The 19,496-nt window shown below is 54.9% G+C and overlaps 1 protein-coding gene across 9 annotated transcripts in view; it reads left to right on the top strand.

Moving 5' to 3' along the window:
* The window catches only part of Ncor2 (nuclear receptor corepressor 2), a 162,858-nt gene that overhangs the window by 78,571 nt on the left and 64,791 nt on the right, over window positions 1-19,496 (top strand). For all 9 annotated transcript variants that reach the window (XM_029477776.1, XM_029477777.1, XM_029477773.1 and 6 more), the window contains exons 8-12: window positions 3,390-3,442; window positions 9,771-9,837; window positions 13,557-13,729; window positions 14,527-14,620; window positions 16,393-16,571. In XM_029477776.1, coding sequence (XP_029333636.1) covers window positions 3,390-3,442; window positions 9,771-9,837; window positions 13,557-13,729; window positions 14,527-14,620; window positions 16,393-16,571 — 566 coding nt within the window. The remainder of the gene's footprint in view (window positions 1-3,389; window positions 3,443-9,770; window positions 9,838-13,556; window positions 13,730-14,526; window positions 14,621-16,392; window positions 16,572-19,496) is intronic.

The raw sequence follows: 19,496 nt of genomic DNA, 5'->3' as shown, positions 1-19,496 counted from the left end.
AGTGCTGGGATTAAAGGCATGCGCCACCACGCCCGGCTCCTGGCTGGTTTCTAAGGTGGCTGCACCATTGTATAGTCCCATTAGTGTCTTGCCTCTGTTTCTCCCTCTGCCATCCTGTCCAGATTCAAGGAGTTTGTGTGTGTGTGTGTGTGTGTGTGTGTGTATGTGTATTTGTGTGGTGTGTGTGTGTGTGTTCGTGTGTGTGACTTTTTTGCCCTTGGGAAGAAGGTAACTGTCTGTTGATTGAGGAGCTCATGGCAGCTTCTCCCTAGAGATTTTGTCTAACCCGGGGCTTTGGAGGCATCAATGGCCTAAGAACGGGGTGTGTGTGTGGAGGGGGAGGGTAGGGGGTGTCACCTGCTGCTGACAGGCACTTGCTGTGCAAGGTCTTTGGGTGTTGCCACCTTCCTCACGTTCTGAAAGAGACTCCAAAGGGTAGTGCCCTGCCCAGCACCACACAGAGAGAGATGAAGGAAGAAGTGTGCCAGCCTGTGAGTGTAGCCAGGTCTTCCCAGGGCTTCTGTGCGTAGGGCTAACGTTGTACTGCCTCTTCCTAGATACTGCTGATCTGGGCTTTGGTCATTGAGCCACCATGAATTCTGGTGCTGTGATACAACACTTGGATCAAAAGCAACTTTGGGAAGGAATGGGTTTATTTTAGTTTATATGGGAAGTCTGGGTGGGGACTTGGGCAGAAACTTGAAGCAGAAATAATGCAGGAACACTTCTTTGCTTTCTCACAAGTTCATTCTTAGCTTCATCATACAACCCAGGACCGCTTGCCTAGGGAATGGTGCTGCCTACAGTAGGCTGGGCCCTTCTGCATCAATGAACAGATAAGCCCCACCCCTACTCCCACCCCACCCCACCCCCAAAAGGGGGAAAAATCCCCCCATGCCCTAGGACAATTTTCTTTAGGTAACTTCTCAATTTGGCCTTTTCTCTCAGGTGACCCTAGGCAGTCAGGTTGACAATGAAAGAGAAGTAGGAAAGTGAGGAGTCTCACCTCCTCAGTTACTGAGTATTTGGGAGCCTTGGCATAGCAACGACAAAGTAGTGACCATTTTGCCCTGTGTTCTCCAGAGGGAGGTAGAAGCTTCAGGGATTTCGCCCTGGGGGGGGGGCATCCTGTGGCTCAGTGTGACCTAGGAGGGCCCTGTACTGGGCAGGGACCAGGCTGGCCAGGTGGGAGGCAGTACAGCTCTGAGTCACTTGCTTCCTTCCTGCTCTGAGGTGTCATTCTGAGAGTTCAGTGTCCCCGTGGGCTGGGTTGGTCACTCCAAAAGCTGGCTTGCCGCCTGCCATTCTGAAGGGCACCCACACCCACGGCTGTCAAGGGCTCCAATTTGCAGCTCTAGCCACTTGTCTTTAATGGAGAGGGCAGCTTTGCCCCCATTGCAGGAGAATGCAAGCCACCAGGTGTCTTTGTCCCTTCCCAGGATCAGTCCCCTGCCCCTGCCAGATGGCCTCAGGGTGTTACCCGGGTGCTGAGCCTGGGGGCTCCCCTGGGTGGCTTCCCTCTAAGGTACAGCAGTGCCCCTCAATGTCTAGGACTACAGCTTCCTCCTTACTCCCCAGGAGGCAGGTTGGGGTCTGTCTGCTGCTGCCCCCTTGGGTGTGGGCGTTCCCTTTGCTCTCCCATGCTGGGAGTATGTTCTGCTCCTGCCCCATGCTGGTGGTCAGTGGACTTGAGTGAGCCTCCACCCCTTCCTGCCCCAGTTGGGCTGTTCTCCATCTTTAATAGCAAACAATGGCAAACAGTCAGCACATCTAGAATGTTCTGGGCTATTTGCACATCCTATGAGGCGGGCCCTCTGCCCTGCACCCGTTTTCTAGGTGAGGAAATCCAGACTTAGGTGTCACCGGAGCCCGAGTCCTTGAGCGGTGCCCATCCACGTTGGCATTTTTTTATTGGCATCTGGGGAAACACAAAGGGTCGAGGTGCGGCTGCCCTGGGTATCAGGAAGCTGCACTCCTGAGGCCTTACAGCATCCTTCAGCAGTGTCGGACCCCTCCTTTCCTCTGGTCAGTTATGCATCAAGTCTGGCTGCGGGTTCTCTTGTTGCCCTATGCCTTCTTCCTCATCTCTGCTAGGGATGCTTCCCTGTTTCAGGCTCTGAGCCCACAGGAGGCACTGACCTATGGTCTTTTATCATCAGGAGAGCAGTTGAGCCTGGCTGTCTGAGCCCCTGGTGCATTGCCATAAGGTGCAAAAACTGGTGTCTCTGATGCTGGCCTGGCTGCAGGTGACCTGCCTTGTATCTGAGTAGGGGACCTAATGGGGAAAGGATGCTGGCACGATTCCCACACTGGTCCAAGAGTTGTGTCTGCCACCTGTAGAAATTTTCCCCTTAGAGCCTTTTGTGTCTCTCCCCTACCCAGAGACCAAGGACATCATGAGATTCGGGCGGTGTGAGTGCACAGGAAGGAAAGGGCTCAGAAAGGAGGCAGGCACGGGATGCAGCCAGGGGATGCAGAGTCCTCATGGGGTGGAGTTTAGGCCATGGATGGGTTTGGCAATCAGCCTCGAGCTTCCCATCTGTGTAGTGGTAGCGACTGCCACACGAGTGACCACTCTAATAAAGCTGCAGCCGCAGAGTGCTAAACACCTGCACGCTTGTCTCCGGAACGCATCAGAGACCTCTGGGAGGTAGTGGGTAGGTTTCTGTTCTACCTGTGGCCGCTTCATGTCCCTCAGGTAGGCTGTGTAGGGTCCATATCTTGGACAGAGGAAGTCATGGCATAGGAGGATACAGCACTGGTCTAGCCTCTGACATGTGATGGGTCCCATGACTGCTCACTGTGCTTGCTTCGCTCTGAAACTCATTCTCCCATGTATGTAGGACCTGGCTTCTGGTTCCCTGCAGAGGGAGCCTTGTAGTGTCTTCAGCCCTAGGCCAGCTTCCTCTGTCCAGAGCAGAGGCCTTGGTGGTCTCTTGTAGGCCAGTGGGGGGGCAGGGGGGGGAAGGTCACTTCTTGGCAGTTGTAACTGGGCTCTGCAGAAGCTGTGTGTAGGTGCCTGCCACCTATTGCCCTCAGCTTCTATTTCTTGATTTGTTTGGGTCTCTGTGGTTCAGGGAAAGATGCCTTGGTAGCACTAGGGCTGTAGGTTTCCATGGTGATATAGATGCCAAACCAACCCTAAGCATTTTGCAGATAAACTACTTTGCTTAGGGTCAAGGCCAGGCCTGGTGTCCTGCTTCTCCCTGTGTTCTCCGTCACTCTCCCAGCTATACATCTGATTATTCAACCAGTGGTCAGCTACTGGTGACAGGGCTGCAGGGCCTGAGGCTGAGGGTGCTTGGTCTGGGTTCTTGCTGGTGACACTTGCCCACCACACCCTGTCACCCGTCCCATCCATCTCTAACATGTTTCTTCTTCCTCTGCAGCCTCTGTACAACCAGCCGTCTGACACACGCCAGTACCATGAAAACATCAAAATGTGAGTCACTGCTCTGGTGTACCAGCCCAGTCCTAGGGACCAGGAGACCAGTGGGAAATCTGGGTGGAAGTCCCCAGCTGCATCAAGCCCGCGCTGGGCTTAAAGCAGGCCTGGAGCAGAGGGAGTGGCACCTTGCAGCTTGGGTACAGAGACTGGAAGCAAGAGGCCATGGTGTGAAGAGACAGGCTGTGCAGGGCACAGCCAGCTCCAGTACTCTTAGCTGTGGACTGCTGTGGGCCACACACTTGGTATCTGAGGTGGCTCAAAGCGCTAACCCAGAGGCTTCACGAGCTGTGTCCCAGTGATGGGTCATTTCCGAGGTGGAGGTTGGGAGGAGTTAATGTCCCTTTGGTTCCATACAGTGGGGTTCAGCAGGGATGTCAGGCTGGACTGGTGTCTGATAACTGGCACCCTTAAGCTGGCGGGGGTATGTGGAATGGCTGTAAGGTAGCTGCTAGCTTCCTGGGATTTTCGAATAGCAGTAGTTCCTGTCAGTGGGCTGTGGAGGAGACAACTAACATCCAGAAACCAAAAAGTGGGAGGGGCCTGAAGCACACTGTAGTGTATTAGGTGGGGGAGAACTGGAGGCAAGGGTCTTAGGGATCCAGCTCTGAGTGGTCAAGTGTGCAAAGATCCTGGCTGGTGGCATTGGAGCATGGGCTGGTGACCTCAGTAGGTGGTGATACAGTGATCTGGGTAGTGTCCTGGAAGCTAGTGTCCCCCTTGGTTCTCAAGTGTCACAAATGTCTCAGGAGGCCTCTGGCTTTTGGAGTTGTGTGATGTCCCACCCTGGCTACCTCCTGTGTCCCCTGGAATATCTTTCCTAGCTAACCTTGAGGACCCTGTACTAGCAGTCAGTATTGGGTCCAGCTGCTGCCATAGGCTATGGCCCCATCACCACCCTGGACTTGAGTCTTTCTGCTTCTCTGTGTGGGGCATGCCCAGCTGGCCCTGATCCCCATGGGGAGATGAGTTACAGGAGAGGGATGGATGATGACAGCTCATTATAGGGGCTTGTCACAGTTGCTTTGTGGGGAGGGGCTTGTGCCACCAGGCCAGGTTACTGGGACATTCATTTACTTATTCATTAGCTCATTTACTCCCTCATTCATTCATGCGTTCATCCACTCATTCATTCATTCATCCACTCTTTCATTCATTCACTTGCTGCTGTTGCCAGATCCTATCCTCACCCCGTGGAGTCAGGACAGAACGAAGGCTTATTTCCTGTTTGGGTTGACAAGCAGCCGAGAAAAGGAAGGGGTTCAGTAAGGGAGAAAATCTGCTCTCCCGGGGCCGCCAGCCCTGGCCTTCACGTCGTGACACTCCTTGAGTGGCCTTCATGTTGTGACCTTGTCCTTGGGTGGCTTTCATGTCGTGACACTCCTTGGGTGGGCTTCTTCAGTGTGTTGGAACCAACAAGGTCTCATTGGATGGCTTTGGCTAGCCTGGAGCCTTCTGAGTGCCGGGATTCCAGGATGTGCTGTCACAGCCAGTCTGACGTAGCTGACGACCGTACAGCAGGCTGAGGATTTTGTACAGCGTTTATTGCTTAGAGTGAGTGATGTTTGTAGGGCGAGTCATGGGATATTTCAGCCTATAGAAACAGTCATGGATCTAAGCCAAAGAGATATGTGCCCCAGACAGCTTAGGTGGTGACATTAGCCATAGCTAAGCTGTGACCAGTGTCACCTGTGTTGACCAAGGCTGGACTTGGAATGGATCTCTTAGATGCTGAATCTGTCTGGGCGTGATGGCATAGGCTGTGGGCCCAGTGCTCTGGGGGCTGAAGTAAGAGGTTGGTGAGTAAAAGATGTAGCCAGGGCTACAAAATAACACTAGCCTTAAAAGTAACTAACTAAACAGTAAATACCAGGACCCCGAAAGCTTTAAAAATAAGCAAGCAAGTGAAGACAGAAGAAAGGAAAGAGGTGGGGTATGCTCTGGTCTTGAGCCTGTGCCAGTTGTGGTGACTCTCCAGGTGCAGGATTCTAGCTATCAAGTCATAAATATGGCTCTGAGGGAGTGACCTTTCATACGTCAACAGCTAGCTTTCTGTTTAGTAAGTCCATCTGTGCGCGCAGCGTGAGCTACATCATGCCTAGAGAGTGCTGGGCCTTGCTGTCAGCACCATTAACAAACATCACGGCCACCGTTGCCCACTTCAGCATTACACTGATAAATCCAGTCTTTCACTGCGGATGCATCTCGAGAGGAGAGTAAATGGAGTTGTAGGAGAGAGGGGGAGAGGGAGTCTGGCTAGAGACCGGGGCAGGATGTGCTGGGAGAAGCCGGAGCAGCTGTCGGGCTGTGTGGAGCATCCCAGGCAGATGGGACCAGCAGTGCAAAGGCCCTGGGGCCGTGCTGAGCTGCATGAGATTGCAGACTGTTGCAGCCACAGGCAGGATCTGTCAGGCCCAGGAGGGTGTTGCTTGTCCTTCCGGCTTGGTCACCGTCTGCAAAGATGCGGCCTTTATTGTGGGACGTGCTCTGCTGCAAGTTTATCTTCAAGTTCACTCTGATGGCCACTGGGAGAAAGGTCCTGGGACACCGTGTGTGGGAAAGCCCTGAAGAGTTATGGGCCGTGAGGTATGGAAGGTCAGGGTGTAGGGTCTAGGGTTCCCAGCCCAGGGCTGGTAGTATGTGGTAAGTCAAAGCTGCCTCTTGACGGGTGCCATCACTCCCTGGGGACCAAGAGAGCTCAGCTGTGGCCACTGGCTCTATCAGCAGCTCCTGACCCCATTCCTGCTTTGCAAGTGTGGCCTGCAGATGAGTCTGAGGGACAGAGAAGCCCAGTGCTGGGACACAGCGGCCCTGACAACAGTTTAGCAGCTTTTGGATAGAGCTTGTATACAGTTTACCCTTTTAAAGTCTGTCTGGTGGATTTTTCATGGTCACTTAGGTGTGAACTGCTCAGCCTGGGCTCCTTCAGCACAGCATCAGGGAATTTTGTGTCTTTTCGTTTCTTCCGAAGGGTCAAGGACTCTCTCATCTTCTCTGTGGCCTTCTGTGTTTCAGATATTTCTCATGGATGGGGGCTGGGCTTTCCCAGTGGCTCATAGTCCTGGAGTAGGTACAGTGGGCAGGGCGGGGTGCAGAGACCAGGCTCTGAAAGTGTGGATAGCTTCCTCTGGTCTGAGGCTAGCCCCAAAGGGATGCTAGGTGGCATGCCCTATGACACAATGACACTCAGGTCCTGGAAGCTGCTTGGTAGGCAGGGTCTGTGTGACCTAGGTGAAGTGTCAGGAGCTCCAGGCCTCCAGGGTGGATGGAGTCCTTGCAGATGCCTGGGGGCCTTTGGGGTTACTGCCTAATTGGGTGAAAAAGATTCAGAATGGTCAGCCTCCTAAGGGTTGGGGGTCACCCGGGGAAACAGAATTCCCTAAAGGTAGAGCCAGGACCTCTGGAGTCATGTGAGAGACTCAGCTCTGATAAAATGGACTGAGTAGTGTTAGGCTGGGGTGTGCCTGTAATCCCAGCCAGACAAACAGACAAACCCCCGCATAAAACTAACAGTGTCCTCAGAGCTGCTGATGGAGGTAGTGAGTGGCCCATCACTGGGAGGTATGCAAGTCAAGAGCCTTTGGTTAGACGTGTGGCAGGCGGGAGATCAGTTGCCTCCTGCCACATGTCAAACCAAAGACTCTTGACTGGGAGGTATGCAAGCTCTACACTGTGTGCACGTTGCGAAACAGGGTCTCTCCACCACCTGTAAGGTGGGGCTAGCCCTGGAACCACCAAGGGCTCACTGTGTTAACACCCCCTCAGCTGACGTCTGTACCCGACATGTGAGGGAGGTGCTTGGGGAATTTGTTGTTCTAGTCCCTAAGCACGGAGACAGTTATCCTTCATTCCTTTGTTCACCGCACACACGTCTCTGTGTGTCTGGTCTGCACCAGGCACTGTCTGTCCCTGGGAGATAGCAGTGAACGAGTCCCCACTTGCAGTGGGGAGATGGCAAGCTCAGTACTCACATGGAGTGTGACAGCTGTGACAAGGACAGTGAGATTGATCTGGGGGGTGGGGGGAGCTCCACCACCCAGGGAGCAGAGCCGTCACCAGCTCCTTGGCTGTCTGCTGTAATTGCTGAGAGGTGGGAAGTGTCCTTTCCCCGGGGACCTGGCCCCTGTCATTTTAATTTCTCTGCCTTCGTGCCTGGCCATGACTTTCAAGTTAATTTCATGCTTGGCTTCCTGGTGTGGGTGATTTCAGACCTGTGGAGGTCACCTGTGCGACGCTGCTCGTCTCCCCCGCCTTGCTCTGGAAAGTGTCAGGAGTAGCTGAGGTTCTGCCAGGGCACCTGCCACCTGGGCTGGGAGCCTGCCCTGACCCCGCCACACAGGAAAGGCAGCCCCAAGGGCATGCTGGAGGAGAGAGGTGTGGGAGTGTCCAGATTCTGTAGGACCGTCAGTAGCATCCATGCCTGGATGGCAGATAAGTCTCAGAGCTTAGTAAGATGGGGCTGGACAGCCACTACCCCGCCCGGGTCTCTGCCAGCTCGTAGCCTTGGTCCTCGAGTGTCTCAGGCTCAGAAGGAGGCATCTCTCTTCCTGGTGTCCTAGACCCTTTCAGGATGGGCAGGAAGCAGGTTACTGGGAACATGTCTCTGGCCTTGCCCTGGAGGTTCAGAGGTGCCAAGTAATTTCTCCAGGGTCACATAGCCAAGCCCGCAAGAGATTCAATCCATACCTCTCTGCGTCCCTGACGACCTCAGACAGTATTGCTTCTCCCGCCAGCAGGCCAGGCTGGTCCCCTTTGCTGCAGTAGCCTCGGCCTTTCTGACACCCTGTATTGCTTCTCCCACCAGCAGGCCAGGCTGGTCCCCTTTGCTGCAGCTTGGCCTTTCTGACACCGTTTGCAGCTTGAACAGACATGGGTGGGGTTCCATCTAATTGTGCCCTGGTACAGTTGGGGTCAGACCCTTCCTGACCCTCATCTCATCCCGCCAAGCCCTGGAGCCCAGCCCCCCTCCACTGCCTTTCTTTGAGTCTATGTTTGTCATTGCTGGCGGGCCAGCTGATTTCCTGGGCTGCTCATGCAAGGTCTCCCTCTGTCTCTCCAGCCAAGTTCCTGTATTTTGTAAGGCAGTACACTAGGGTTGGTGGTAGCTCCCCATCTTCCAGTAGGAGGCTGCTGCATTCCCCTTCTCCCTCTTCCCCTCCCCTCTTCTCCCTCTCTTCTCTTGCTCTCCCTCAGCCTGGAATCTCCTCAGACTCCGTATATAGTGCAGAATAACTAAACTTCAGATTCTTCTGCCTCTGTCTCCCGCTGTGGTGTGGACGGCATTTTCACGTGGTGCTAAGGCTTGAACCTAGGGCTTTGTGCTTGGTAGGCCAGCAACTCTGCATCTCCACCAAGCCACATCTGAGGTCACAGGCATGGGGCATCCAGGCCTTCACTCCAGGGCAACTCCTCGAAGTGGGAGCTCTTGGTGGATTAGGGATCTATGGGGAAGTTGGGGCTCCCTCACCTAAAAAGTGATGCAGCTGTGAGTCCAGCTTAGAGAGGGCAAGTTCAGGGGTATGATGGGCCCCAAGGCCTGTCTGTCTGTGTCTCCTACAAGACCCAGAGGTCATTTGCAGCGCCTGGTTGAGTGTATTAGGGCTGTGGGGAGTAGGGATGCACCGGGTCTCTGTTGCTCAGGACTGGGGTGGATGGAGCCCTGTATCCCGATTCTGCTGTGCCCTGGCCTCAGGATTTCTGTTCCTTCTCTGCAGTCTGAACTTTGTCCTGTCTGCCTGTGTCTTTTTTCTACCCTCCACCTCCATTTTCCAAATCTTTGTCCATTCTGAGGTAAATCTCTATTCTCGTCTCTCCCCCTCCCTTTTCCTTCTCCCAGTTTCTCCCTCCTGCCCCCTCTGACCCTGTTCCTCTCCCCATGTCTCCAACCTTTTTTTTTCTCGCTTCCTCTCTGACTCCCCCACCGCTTGCCTCGGTAGTCCTTGCAGGGTCTCTTGGGGCCTGTGTGGCCAAGCTGACACAGTGGAGCTTGGCTGTGTACCCAAGCTGGAGACCCCTCAATGCCTTTAGCTACTCGTAGGACAGGGTCCCCAGGCCATAGCCGTTGAGATTTGCCTCTAGGTAGCAAGGGTGGGCCTTTGTTGGTTGGTATCCAAGGCTGTGACTCGGGGGGATGTGAATGATGCAGGCTTTCAAGTGTGGGAGCTCTAGGGATGGTGGGTTGGGGGTACTGGAAACTCTGAGGGGCAATGTAGACTCTGGGGAAAGTAGGGGGAGTGGGCTCCCTTCTGACTAAGGGCCAGTGCCGATCAGCCTGAACTCCTGCTGAGAGCTGGCCATCTCCGACGCCCCTGTGTGTACCCCCCAGAAACCAGGCGATGCGGAAGAAGCTGATCTTGTACTTTAAGCGGAGGAACCACGCGCGCAAGCAGTGGGTGAGTCCCATTCCATCCTTTCCGTGACATAGCATAAACAAGCGGTGACATAGTCTAATCTGGTCTCCTCCATATGATGTGCAAGCAGTGGGTGAGTCCTGTCCCATCCCCTCCATACTGTGTGCAAGCTATGGGTAGGGCTCATCCCTGACCTGTCCCCTCCCTCATGCCTTAGGAAAGCAGTGAGTGGGTCCCCTTCTGTTCCTTCACCACACATGGGCAAGCAGTGGATGAGTCCTGCTTCCATTCTGCTCTTCTCTGAGTCCCCAACCCTATCCCCTCTCCTCCATTGGTGCAGTAGATGAGGCCCTGTGTCCCCATGGTCACCCAAGAGTCAGGGCCTCTTCAGCACATGCTGTCCAGGCTCAGAGGTCCCCGTCCACTCTGCAGTTGGGGATGGGTGTCTGTGTCATGAGAGAATGCTGTCGATGAGCCACAGAGGGGGCAGCTACTCTGGTGGTTGGGGCTCCTGACCCCCTTTCCCAGTCCTCTGGAGCGGGGAGCCACTGAAGCCAAGAAGGGTGTCCTAAGGGCACCCTTAAATGCCCCTCATGCCCACAGAGGTTTTAGAGAGTGACAGAAACTGGGAGTGCCCCGAGAAATGAGCCTTCCCCTCCCCTAGCCAGGCCTAGGCTCTGGAAAATGGTACCATTGGAAAGGAGCAAGGCCCCTGGCATATGGTGGTCAGTGCTAATCCTACTTCTTGAAGTTGGGTGATGGGTGCAAGGGACCCCCAAGCAGTTGCACTTTGACCCACAGAGATCCAGGGCTAAGGGATGGAGGGCAGGTAGGTACATGCCATGTCGCCTTAGCTGCCACGGTTGGGAGTGACACCCTACCATCATGCCTACTTACATAGTGCTGGAACTGTGTGGCTGGTTTGATTAGGCCTTCCCTCTGTGTCTTCCTTTCCTGGGCTCTGCATGCAGGCTCTGCTTAGCCTCGATCCCATATCAACTCAGAACCAGGGTCAGGCTTTGGCTGGAGGTGATGTCATTTATTCCACTCAAGCCCGGGGCTGCTGGGAAACACCGTGTGTGGGGGACTGGGGGTGGGGGTGGGGGTGGGGTCTGTGAAGTCAAGATGGCAGGTCTTCTGCACTCTTCCTGGGCTGTCAGATGTGGCTGCACGGTGCTCCCCACCTCATTCCTCGGGCTGACCTGATACTTGCCTGGCGACTCAGCGGTGCCTAGAGCCTGCGTGTGTACAGTAAACAGAAGGCAGCAGCTAAGTGCTGCTTGTGTGGAAGTGGAACAACACTTGAGTTGAATGAGTTGTGGGTGAAGAGACAGGGAGTCCCCCAGTCATAGGTCCTCAGCTGCAGTCACCAAGTGCCCACTGCCACTGTGCATGTGGCTCCTGGCATTGGGATTCGGGAACCGAGTTCAAGGCTCAACTTCCCACCACAGTTGTTTCCTCTTCCCTCGGTGGGCATGGTCCCAGGAGGTGGTTGTGTTTTCCAGCCGTATATTTCAGGCAGGGAAGCTGAGGCCAAGAGGTTAGCCCATTGGTCCCATGTTCCACAGAGGAGAATTGGCGACGTCTGGATTGGCACCAGGGCTGCCTTGTTCCTTAGTCTTGGGTAAGCAAATCTTGCCCCGAGTAGTTCGGGTACAAGGTGAGGTACCAGATGAGCTCAGGAGGGGAAGGTGGCTGAGGCAGTGGAGGAGGAATGGCCCTGCTGAGATACAAGGAGGGAGAAAGGGCAGGCAAGTTGTGTACAGATCTTTGCTCACAGAGGAGCACCACGTGCATTTATGTCAAATCTGCCCTTAGTATGGGATGCGGTGTGCGATGGTCTGCAGGAAAAGGTGATAGCAGCAGGAGAGCGCCCTCGCTCTAAGATCAGGCGGGTCAGCGCCAGGATCACCATACGCAGACCACAGGGCCTCAGGCCCCTGCTGCTGGTGGGTGAGGAGAAGGCGGGCGTCGTGGTACCCTCAACACCCTAAAATCCAGTCCTGCTACCCCATCGTGTCACCCCTAGATGTCACCCACAGCTTGCCCCGAGCTTCTGCCCTCAGCCGGATCTGCCATCCCAAGTCAGAGGTCCTTGGGGCTCTGCAGCCTAGGCAGTTCACCTTGGGGAGGGAAAGAGAGAGAGTCTCCATGCTGCAGCAGGAGGAAGAGACACGAAGTGCTCAAGAGTGCCGCTCTGTTTTCTCAGTTTCCAGCAAGACCTCTCCTTCGGGCTCAGCTTGGCCACCCTGCTCTGTCTTCATTCAGACCCCAGGGCTGAGGCCATTCCCTGGGAGCCCTTGGTGCTACCCAGAGAGAAGCCTGCCTCACTTCTTTCTGCGGGGCCAAGTGTGCTGGAGACCAGTCAGCCATGTTCCTACCCAGCACAGGCCGACAGACAGAGATGTCTGCCTCCTCCCCTGGCCAGGCCCCCTCTCTCCCTGTGAGCAACATCCCACTGTCTTTAGACAGTGGTTGTCAACGGATCCTAGCTCCACTGTGGGCCAGGTGCACACACCTCCCCAGTAGATGGGACAGACTGCAGCAGGCCACACTGTGGTTTGACCTAGTCAGAGACTGTCCCGTCTCAGACAGTACCACACCTCCCCCTCTGGAGCTGTTTGTTGGGCCTTTGTGCTGTTGCCTGGGGCTATGGAGCATGTGGGACGTTTCTGAGGTCTTGGGACCCTGTTGCTTGTCTGCAAGGTCTGGGACAGTCCCAGCCCTCAGCTGGCAACTGACGTTAGCTGGTGTCCTCTGCTGTCTCTGGCCTCTGGTCTCTGAGTGTTCTCTTTCTTCTCCCTGGTCCTCTGGGTGGGAGCCAAGAGGCCTAGACTGGACTGGTGGAGTGTGTTGTGGGGCCCCCTACCCGTAGCCCCCCATCTTCCCTCAGCTGGAGTCCGATACTCTGGGGGCTGTTGTTCAAGACACAGACACAGGGAGCTCCGGGTCAGAGGTTAAGTACACTGTGGCAGGTTTCAGGGCCCAGAACATATCCAAGGTGTTATATGACCGAGTCTCCTGTCCTGTGGCTGATAGAGGCATGGTTTTTGAAATGATCCCCTTGGATATACACAGGGCATGTGTCTATGCTTTGGGCCAGTTGGGAGATAAACAGCAGGCAGCTTGGTGGTTAAATGGGGAGGGGGACTTCCTTATCTTGCAGAAGAGGGCAGAACCTTCCTTTCCAATGTCTGCTAGGTTTTGGACTCTTAGATTTGGGGAGTGTGGCTGCACCAGAGACCAGGGATAAGGAACTGCCGAGAAAGCGGATACTCCCTGGGGACATCTTTTCTGGGCCACAAGAGCTCTATAGAGCCATGCTGCCCAGGACAACTTCCTGCAAGTGGTGGGGCCTGGCCTGATCTCCCGTGCAGTGTCCCGCAGTGTCGGTGGTAACGGGTGTAAACACAGGGCATGAGCCCCGGCCTATTGGATCAGGGCTGTTTCTCATTTGCTTGTGTGAGTGAGGGGTAACTTGATGCAGCTGAGTCAGAGGAGGCCCCTGCAGAGGAAGTCTGGCTCTGAAGAAGTAGTCAGTCATATCCCATGGGGCACCTGTGGCTTCCCAGGGGCCGGCAGCTCTGTGACTCTGTGTGTGTGTGTATCTGTGTGTGTGTGTGTGTGTGTGTGTGTGTGTGTGTGTGTGTGTGTGTGTCTGTGTGTCTGCCCCCATCTTCCACCTGTCCATGTGAGTGCAGTGGTCAGTATCCGGCCCTCACCAGCATGCCGCCTTCTGGCCATGCCCCCCCCAATCACAGGAACAGCGCTTCTGCCAGCGCTATGACCAGCTCATGGAGGCGTGGGAGAAGAAGGTAGAGCGCATAGAGAACAATCCTCGGAGGAGGGCCAAGGAGAGCAAGGTGAGGGAGTACTACGAGAAACAGTTCCCGGAGATCCGCAAGCAGCGGGAGTTGCAGGAGCGCATGCAGAGGTAAGGGCACAGCCACTGCGGAGGACTGTGCGTGCAGGGGTGAGAGGGTGTGGGCCTGGGGGCAGGGGATGAGCCTATATAAGAAAACAGTGCGTATAGAGGGGAATGCTGTGCTGGTTCCCATGGGCCCCTGGTGGCCTCTGCCACAACAGAGTGCCCTCATAGGGCTTCATACTCACAGCTAGGGACGGACCCTCAGCACCTGTGGGGCCCAGAGCCATCACCCTTCCTGTCCTCACTGCTCCTACCCCATACCTGCTAAAGCTGCCGAGTGAGACTCTGCTGGGGTGGGAGCGGTGGCAGCAGCGGTGGCGGTGGTGGCGGTGGTAGTATTGTGAGGGTGGCTGTGAGGTGGGTGCCTGTCCTCATTGTGGCCATGAGGGCAGAAACCTAGGCAGGGTCTCTTCAACAAATGAGGCTGGTTGGGTGTGGTCATCTGCACTCTAGGCTTCTCAGGCTTGTCTCACTGACCTACCTACTCAGCAGCCTTGGGTTCTAGGGCTGACCTGAGGCCCAGAAACCTGCTCCTGGTCCTCGGGCTGGAGGCAGCATGGAGCTCCTGCTGGGTCTCTTTTGTCTTTTGTTCATGGGAGATGGGCTACCATCTTATAGCCTTGGGAGCTGACATTCCTGGGTGGCTCTCCAAACTCCCTGGGCTCCTAGCCTGTGGTCAGTTGTGAAGGTGGGAGGCTCGGCCCTGATCTCACCCTCCCCATTCACCCGTACATACCCTCTAGAATGTTCTACCTCATGGTCTGTAGGACGGCTGGTTCTGACTGTGTCCCTCTGGTTTCCAGCAGGGTGGGCCAGCGTGGCAGTGGGCTCTCCATGTCGGCTGCCCGCAGTGAGCATGAGGTTTCTGAGATCATTGATGGCTTGTCTGAGCAGGAGGTAAGTCAACAGTGCTGTTGCCTCTGCATGTCCCTCTCCCTGTCCCTTACACATACTTCTTGCCACAGTGCTCAGGTGCCAGCAAGAAGGGATCCAGAGACTGCTGATGTGTCAGATGCAATGTGGGCATGCCAGCAATAAGTGACTGCGCCTATCCCCCAAAGGGCAGAGTTGACAGGGATGCCAGCAAACCGTGGAGGGCAGCCTGACAGGACATAGTTGGGGAACGTTCTCTGATCTGAACAGTCTCTAGTGCCCAAAGGGACATCGGGAAGCTGGGTTGTGGGACAGGGATAAGTGCCCCTCACTCTTCTCCTGCTGCCATGGTTCAGGGTGTCTGTTGAGCTTGGCGGAACTCTTAGGGGAGTCTGTGGGTGAGAGCGGGTGGGCCCAGCTGAGGACTGTCCCAAGGAGCAGCCTTCTGGCTCATTGCCCCCTCGGTCCTCCCTGGGTACCCAGTGGTAATCTTGGTGACCCCAGCTATGGTCACCATCACAGAGAAGGCCAGGAAGCAGAACAGGTGCTTGTCCCCAGTGAGGGACCATTCTGCTCTCTGGGCCAGGTGTACTATAATGACATTTGTCCCCATGGCTGGCACCACAGTCACCCAGAACACCATGTACCAGGACCCTTGCTTCTTTCCTGGTGGCTCTGCTCTTGGTAGAGGTGGCCATAGAACCCATGTCCCCTCTGAGCCCATTGAGGCTGTTTACGTGGAGACTGAAGATGGGATACTGGACAGCAGCTGGTGACACTTCTGTGGCTGTGGAGTGACTATTTAAGCTGTTCTCCAAGCTGAGTCCTGGTCCTCGTAGCACTGGCCATGGACCAGGCGTGGCTGTTTAAGTGGTCTCCTTGTATACACTGACAGCCCCGTGCACCCAGCAGCCTTAGCAGCTCGGGGCCTGCACCCCACTGCAGTGCCTGGCCTTGCAGGGACATCCTCTTGCCAGAGTTCTGCTGGAAAACCTCTCCTCCTCTTGTGGACAGAAAGCAGAACTCAAAAATCCACAAGCGATAACTACGGGGCCATCCTTGCTGGCGGGCATGTGGCTGGGGTCAACCCCTGTCTCACCAATGTGGATACAGATGTGGCTTTCATTTCCTCTGGAAGCAGGGAGACAGTGGTCCTGTCCACCCACACATTGGACCCTTCCCTAGGTCCTAACCACACAAGAGTATTGTGGCTGCCACCTCTTGAGGAAGCCATTGCCAGAACAAAGCTGGAGACAGAGCCAGAACCAGAGGGTGCTGGGCAGGAGACACTTGGAAAGTCCATAGCATCTTCCCAACATGGACGGGCGAGGCAGCCACAGAAGGAAGGGCAGGGCCGGCCAAGTCCCCAGGGGATGATAGAAAAGCCAGGGTATAAGGTCTGGACTAGAAAGTGACCAGGTCCTCTGCATACCTTGTGCTGCCCCCTGGATTTCTGGCCCCAAGCCAGACAGACATGTGCCATCCCGAGAGTGTGTGGAGCCAGGCTAGGCTGTGCCCTGTCCCTGTTGTCACAGTGTTTTATTACACTGCCTTTGTGGGGGTGAGATTCATGGCCTCTCCTGCTGCAGATAAGGCCTCATGCTGTGCACTAAATTTATAGCTCTTACTTTCCTTAACCGCCCCACACCCCTAAATCCTCGCCAGTGCCAGCCACTGCTGCCTTTTAATTCCTCATCCCTCCCCGCAAAGAGAATGTCCAAGGGCCAGGGTACCCGCTCTTCACCTGCCAGGCCCTGAGCTTGCCCTCTGACCCCCGACCCTGTGCTCTGTTGCAGAACCTGGAGAAGCAGATGCGCCAGCTGGCCGTGATCCCACCCATGTTGTACGACGCAGACCAGCAGAGGATCAAGTTCATCAACATGAATGGACTCATGGACGACCCCATGAAGGTCTACAAGGACCGTCAGGTTACCAACATGTGGAGCGAGCAGGAGAGGGACACCTTCCGTGAGAAGTGAGAAGTGGGGTTGCCTGGGATCCTTGCCTGCATCTTCTCTGTTCCCACACTCTAGTCCCAGGGACACTCTGTCCAGAACTCTCCCTGCTCTGGTGGTACCGGGGGCAGGGGCGGGGTCCTCGGCCTCTATCTCCATGGGAGTCATTTGTTTCCTCATAGGTAATAGATGGATCTCCTTGTCCACCTTAGCATTCACTCAGCCAGACAGTTCCTGCCACATAGGCTTAGTGAGGGGGAGATGCCTAACAGGGACCCAGAGCTGCATATGGTGGAGGCCGGGTACAGCTGGCTAGCTAGGATGGAGAAGCCATGTGGGGAAGCCAGGGCTTCAGTGATCAGGAACAGGCTGAGGTCCTTAGGAGGTGAAGCTCAGTTGCGTGTGGTGGCCACGCCTTTAATCCCAGCACTAGGGAGGCTGAGCCAGGGGCATCTCTTCAACTACCAGCCCAGCTTGATCTACACAGTGAGACCCTGCTTCAAAAAGTGGGTCTCCCGGAGGCCCCTCCAGGACAGTTTGGGGGGGGGACAAGTCTGTAGCTTCTGGGTGGAAGAAAGACCATTGCAGCCCAGGGTGAGGACCTGAGGTATGGTCTGTCTCCAGGTAGAAAGAGACATCCCCCATTTTGGGGAAACTCCAGAAGAGGTGGTGGTATAGACGTCACGATAATATTCGTATGTATGTTATTTGGAGCAGTACTCTGTAAACACTTCACCTAGAAGCAGAACCCCTTCCTCAGAGAGGACCAGGACCTCTGAGAGACTGGACAGTAGACATTGAAGCTGGGACAGGAGCCGGCATATTGCCCAGGAGGGTCTGCGGAGAGGGAGGTTTGTGCGCCTCAGGCCTCCAGTGAGCAGAGTAGTTGACCTGTTTTCCCTCTGAAGAGACCCTTGTCTGCCCCAGAACTTTTCCAGATGTCTGCTGGGGCAACAGTTGTTCAGGGTCAGGCTGTACCTGCCCTTGGAAGGATGCTGTACAACAGGCTGGCCCCATCCCAGATCACAGACAAAGCTTGGTGGCTCTATGGGGCTTGGGCACAAGCAACAGTCTTCAAAGTAGCTTTTGGCTATGGTAACACACACACATACACACATACACACATATACACACACACACACACGCACGCACACACACACACACACACACACATCCTCTGAGTCTCATATCCCCAGCACAGCACAGATAGTGGGAGACATACCATACCCCGAGGAGCAGCTCCTATGGGCAGCTCGGGTCAGGGGCTCCATCCTTTATCTCTTTGTGGCCTGTATCTAGGACTCTTGCATCTAAGGCTCCTGTTCTCTGTCTGGTGTGTTTTCTGACCTGACTCAAGATAGTGGTCCTAAGGTGGCTGAGGCTCTGTGCCCTGGTTCCCTGGTGGCCTGCTGTTTTAATGGGTGAACACTTAGGGGTGCTTTCAGTGGCTGGACCTTCCTAGGAAAGTCTCTTTGCTCTTCAGACCCAGTGATTTGCTCTGATAATTCCATAGCTGACAACCCGATGACCAGATGTCTACTGGTGCCTCTTCTGTCTATGCAAGACACAGCCACATTATATTGGTCTTTGAAGGATGATGGTCTGTCTCCCTGGAGGGCTTTCTTGCCAAGGTGCTGATGGCATCTAGACTGACCGGAGAATGGTGCAGATGTCACCCACAGACATCTCAGGTGCCTCATTTTCCTCCTGTGTAAAGCAGGCAGAGCTATATAGTATTCTTCTTGGGCCTGTGGCAGCTCCAAAGCAAAACAGCTCAGCATAGGTCCGGCTCTTGTGGGAAGCAGTCTGGTACTGCTGGCAGCCACTCCTGCCCCAACAGGAGAAGCTAGGACACCCCGTCTCTTCTGTAAAAAGGTGATGATTTGCATAAGACCTGGGTGTCCTCCATTCTTATCTTAGGGTCAGTCACAATACCAGATTTAATGGAAGTTCACATGAGCAGCCATTACTCAGAATGTTTTAGGGGGCACTAACTCAGGAAGGCCAAATATGGTTTGTACAGGCCCAGGTGGTACATGTGTGTGCGCGCACATGCGTGTGTGTGTGTGTGAATGTGTAAAACTTTCGTTGTTTGTCTTTTTTTGAGGGGAGGGGGTAGTGGTTGCTACTTTATTTTCTAGCGTCTCATAGCTCAGGATAGCCTCAGGCTCATTATATAGCCACGGCTGGTCTTGAACCCTCCTGCCTCAGCCTCCCCAATGCTAGGATCATAGACATAAGCCACCATGACCTGCCCATGTTACTATTTTTTATATATATTAGGCAGGGCTTTTTTTATGTAGCACAGACTTGTCTTTGAACTCTGAAACTTCTTGCCTCAGCCTCATAGTTCTGGTCATCTAGGCGTGTATTGCTATGGTTGACTTCTTTTAGGAGCCTTACTGGCCTGTGATCAGTTGAACCTTAGATGTACAACCCTATACACGCATCCTCAGCAGCAGCATGAAGTGCCCAGGCCAGGATGAACGCAGGACCTTGTGTGGGCCTATCTCTTGATACCTCTGAGCCTCTTGTTTTAGTTCTCAGATGAGTTCTCGCTAAATTGCCCTGCTTGATTTGAAATTCACTGTACCCCAGGCTGGCTGTCCACCCTGCCCAGTTACAAGTTGTATCATCAGACCTGGCTCGGCCTGTCTCCAGTGAACTGTGGTGGGAAGAGGGACAGGGGCCCTGCAGTGTCTTAACTTAGGTTCCTGATGTCCTGGGACCCATCACTGCCTAGGGAAATGCTATAGAAGGGATGGGGCGGGGCAAGAGTAGTACCCTAGGCTTGCCTGCTATCTGGGTGGGCGGGGCCCTGGAAGGATAGCCACCATCCTGCAGATCTGCTACCTCTGCTTCCTTGGGAAGAGTTTAGAGGCTCTTCCGGATTCCCCAGTGTCTGGCGGGGAGAACGGGAGGGGCCTTTGGCCTTCTGCCCAGCC

The sequence above is a fragment of the Mus caroli genome, chromosome 5 (genome assembly GCF_900094665.2).
Source record: "Mus caroli chromosome 5, CAROLI_EIJ_v1.1, whole genome shotgun sequence".
Lineage (NCBI taxonomy): Eukaryota > Metazoa > Chordata > Mammalia > Rodentia > Muridae > Mus > Mus caroli.
This window is presented reverse-complemented; position numbering and strand designations above follow the sequence as displayed.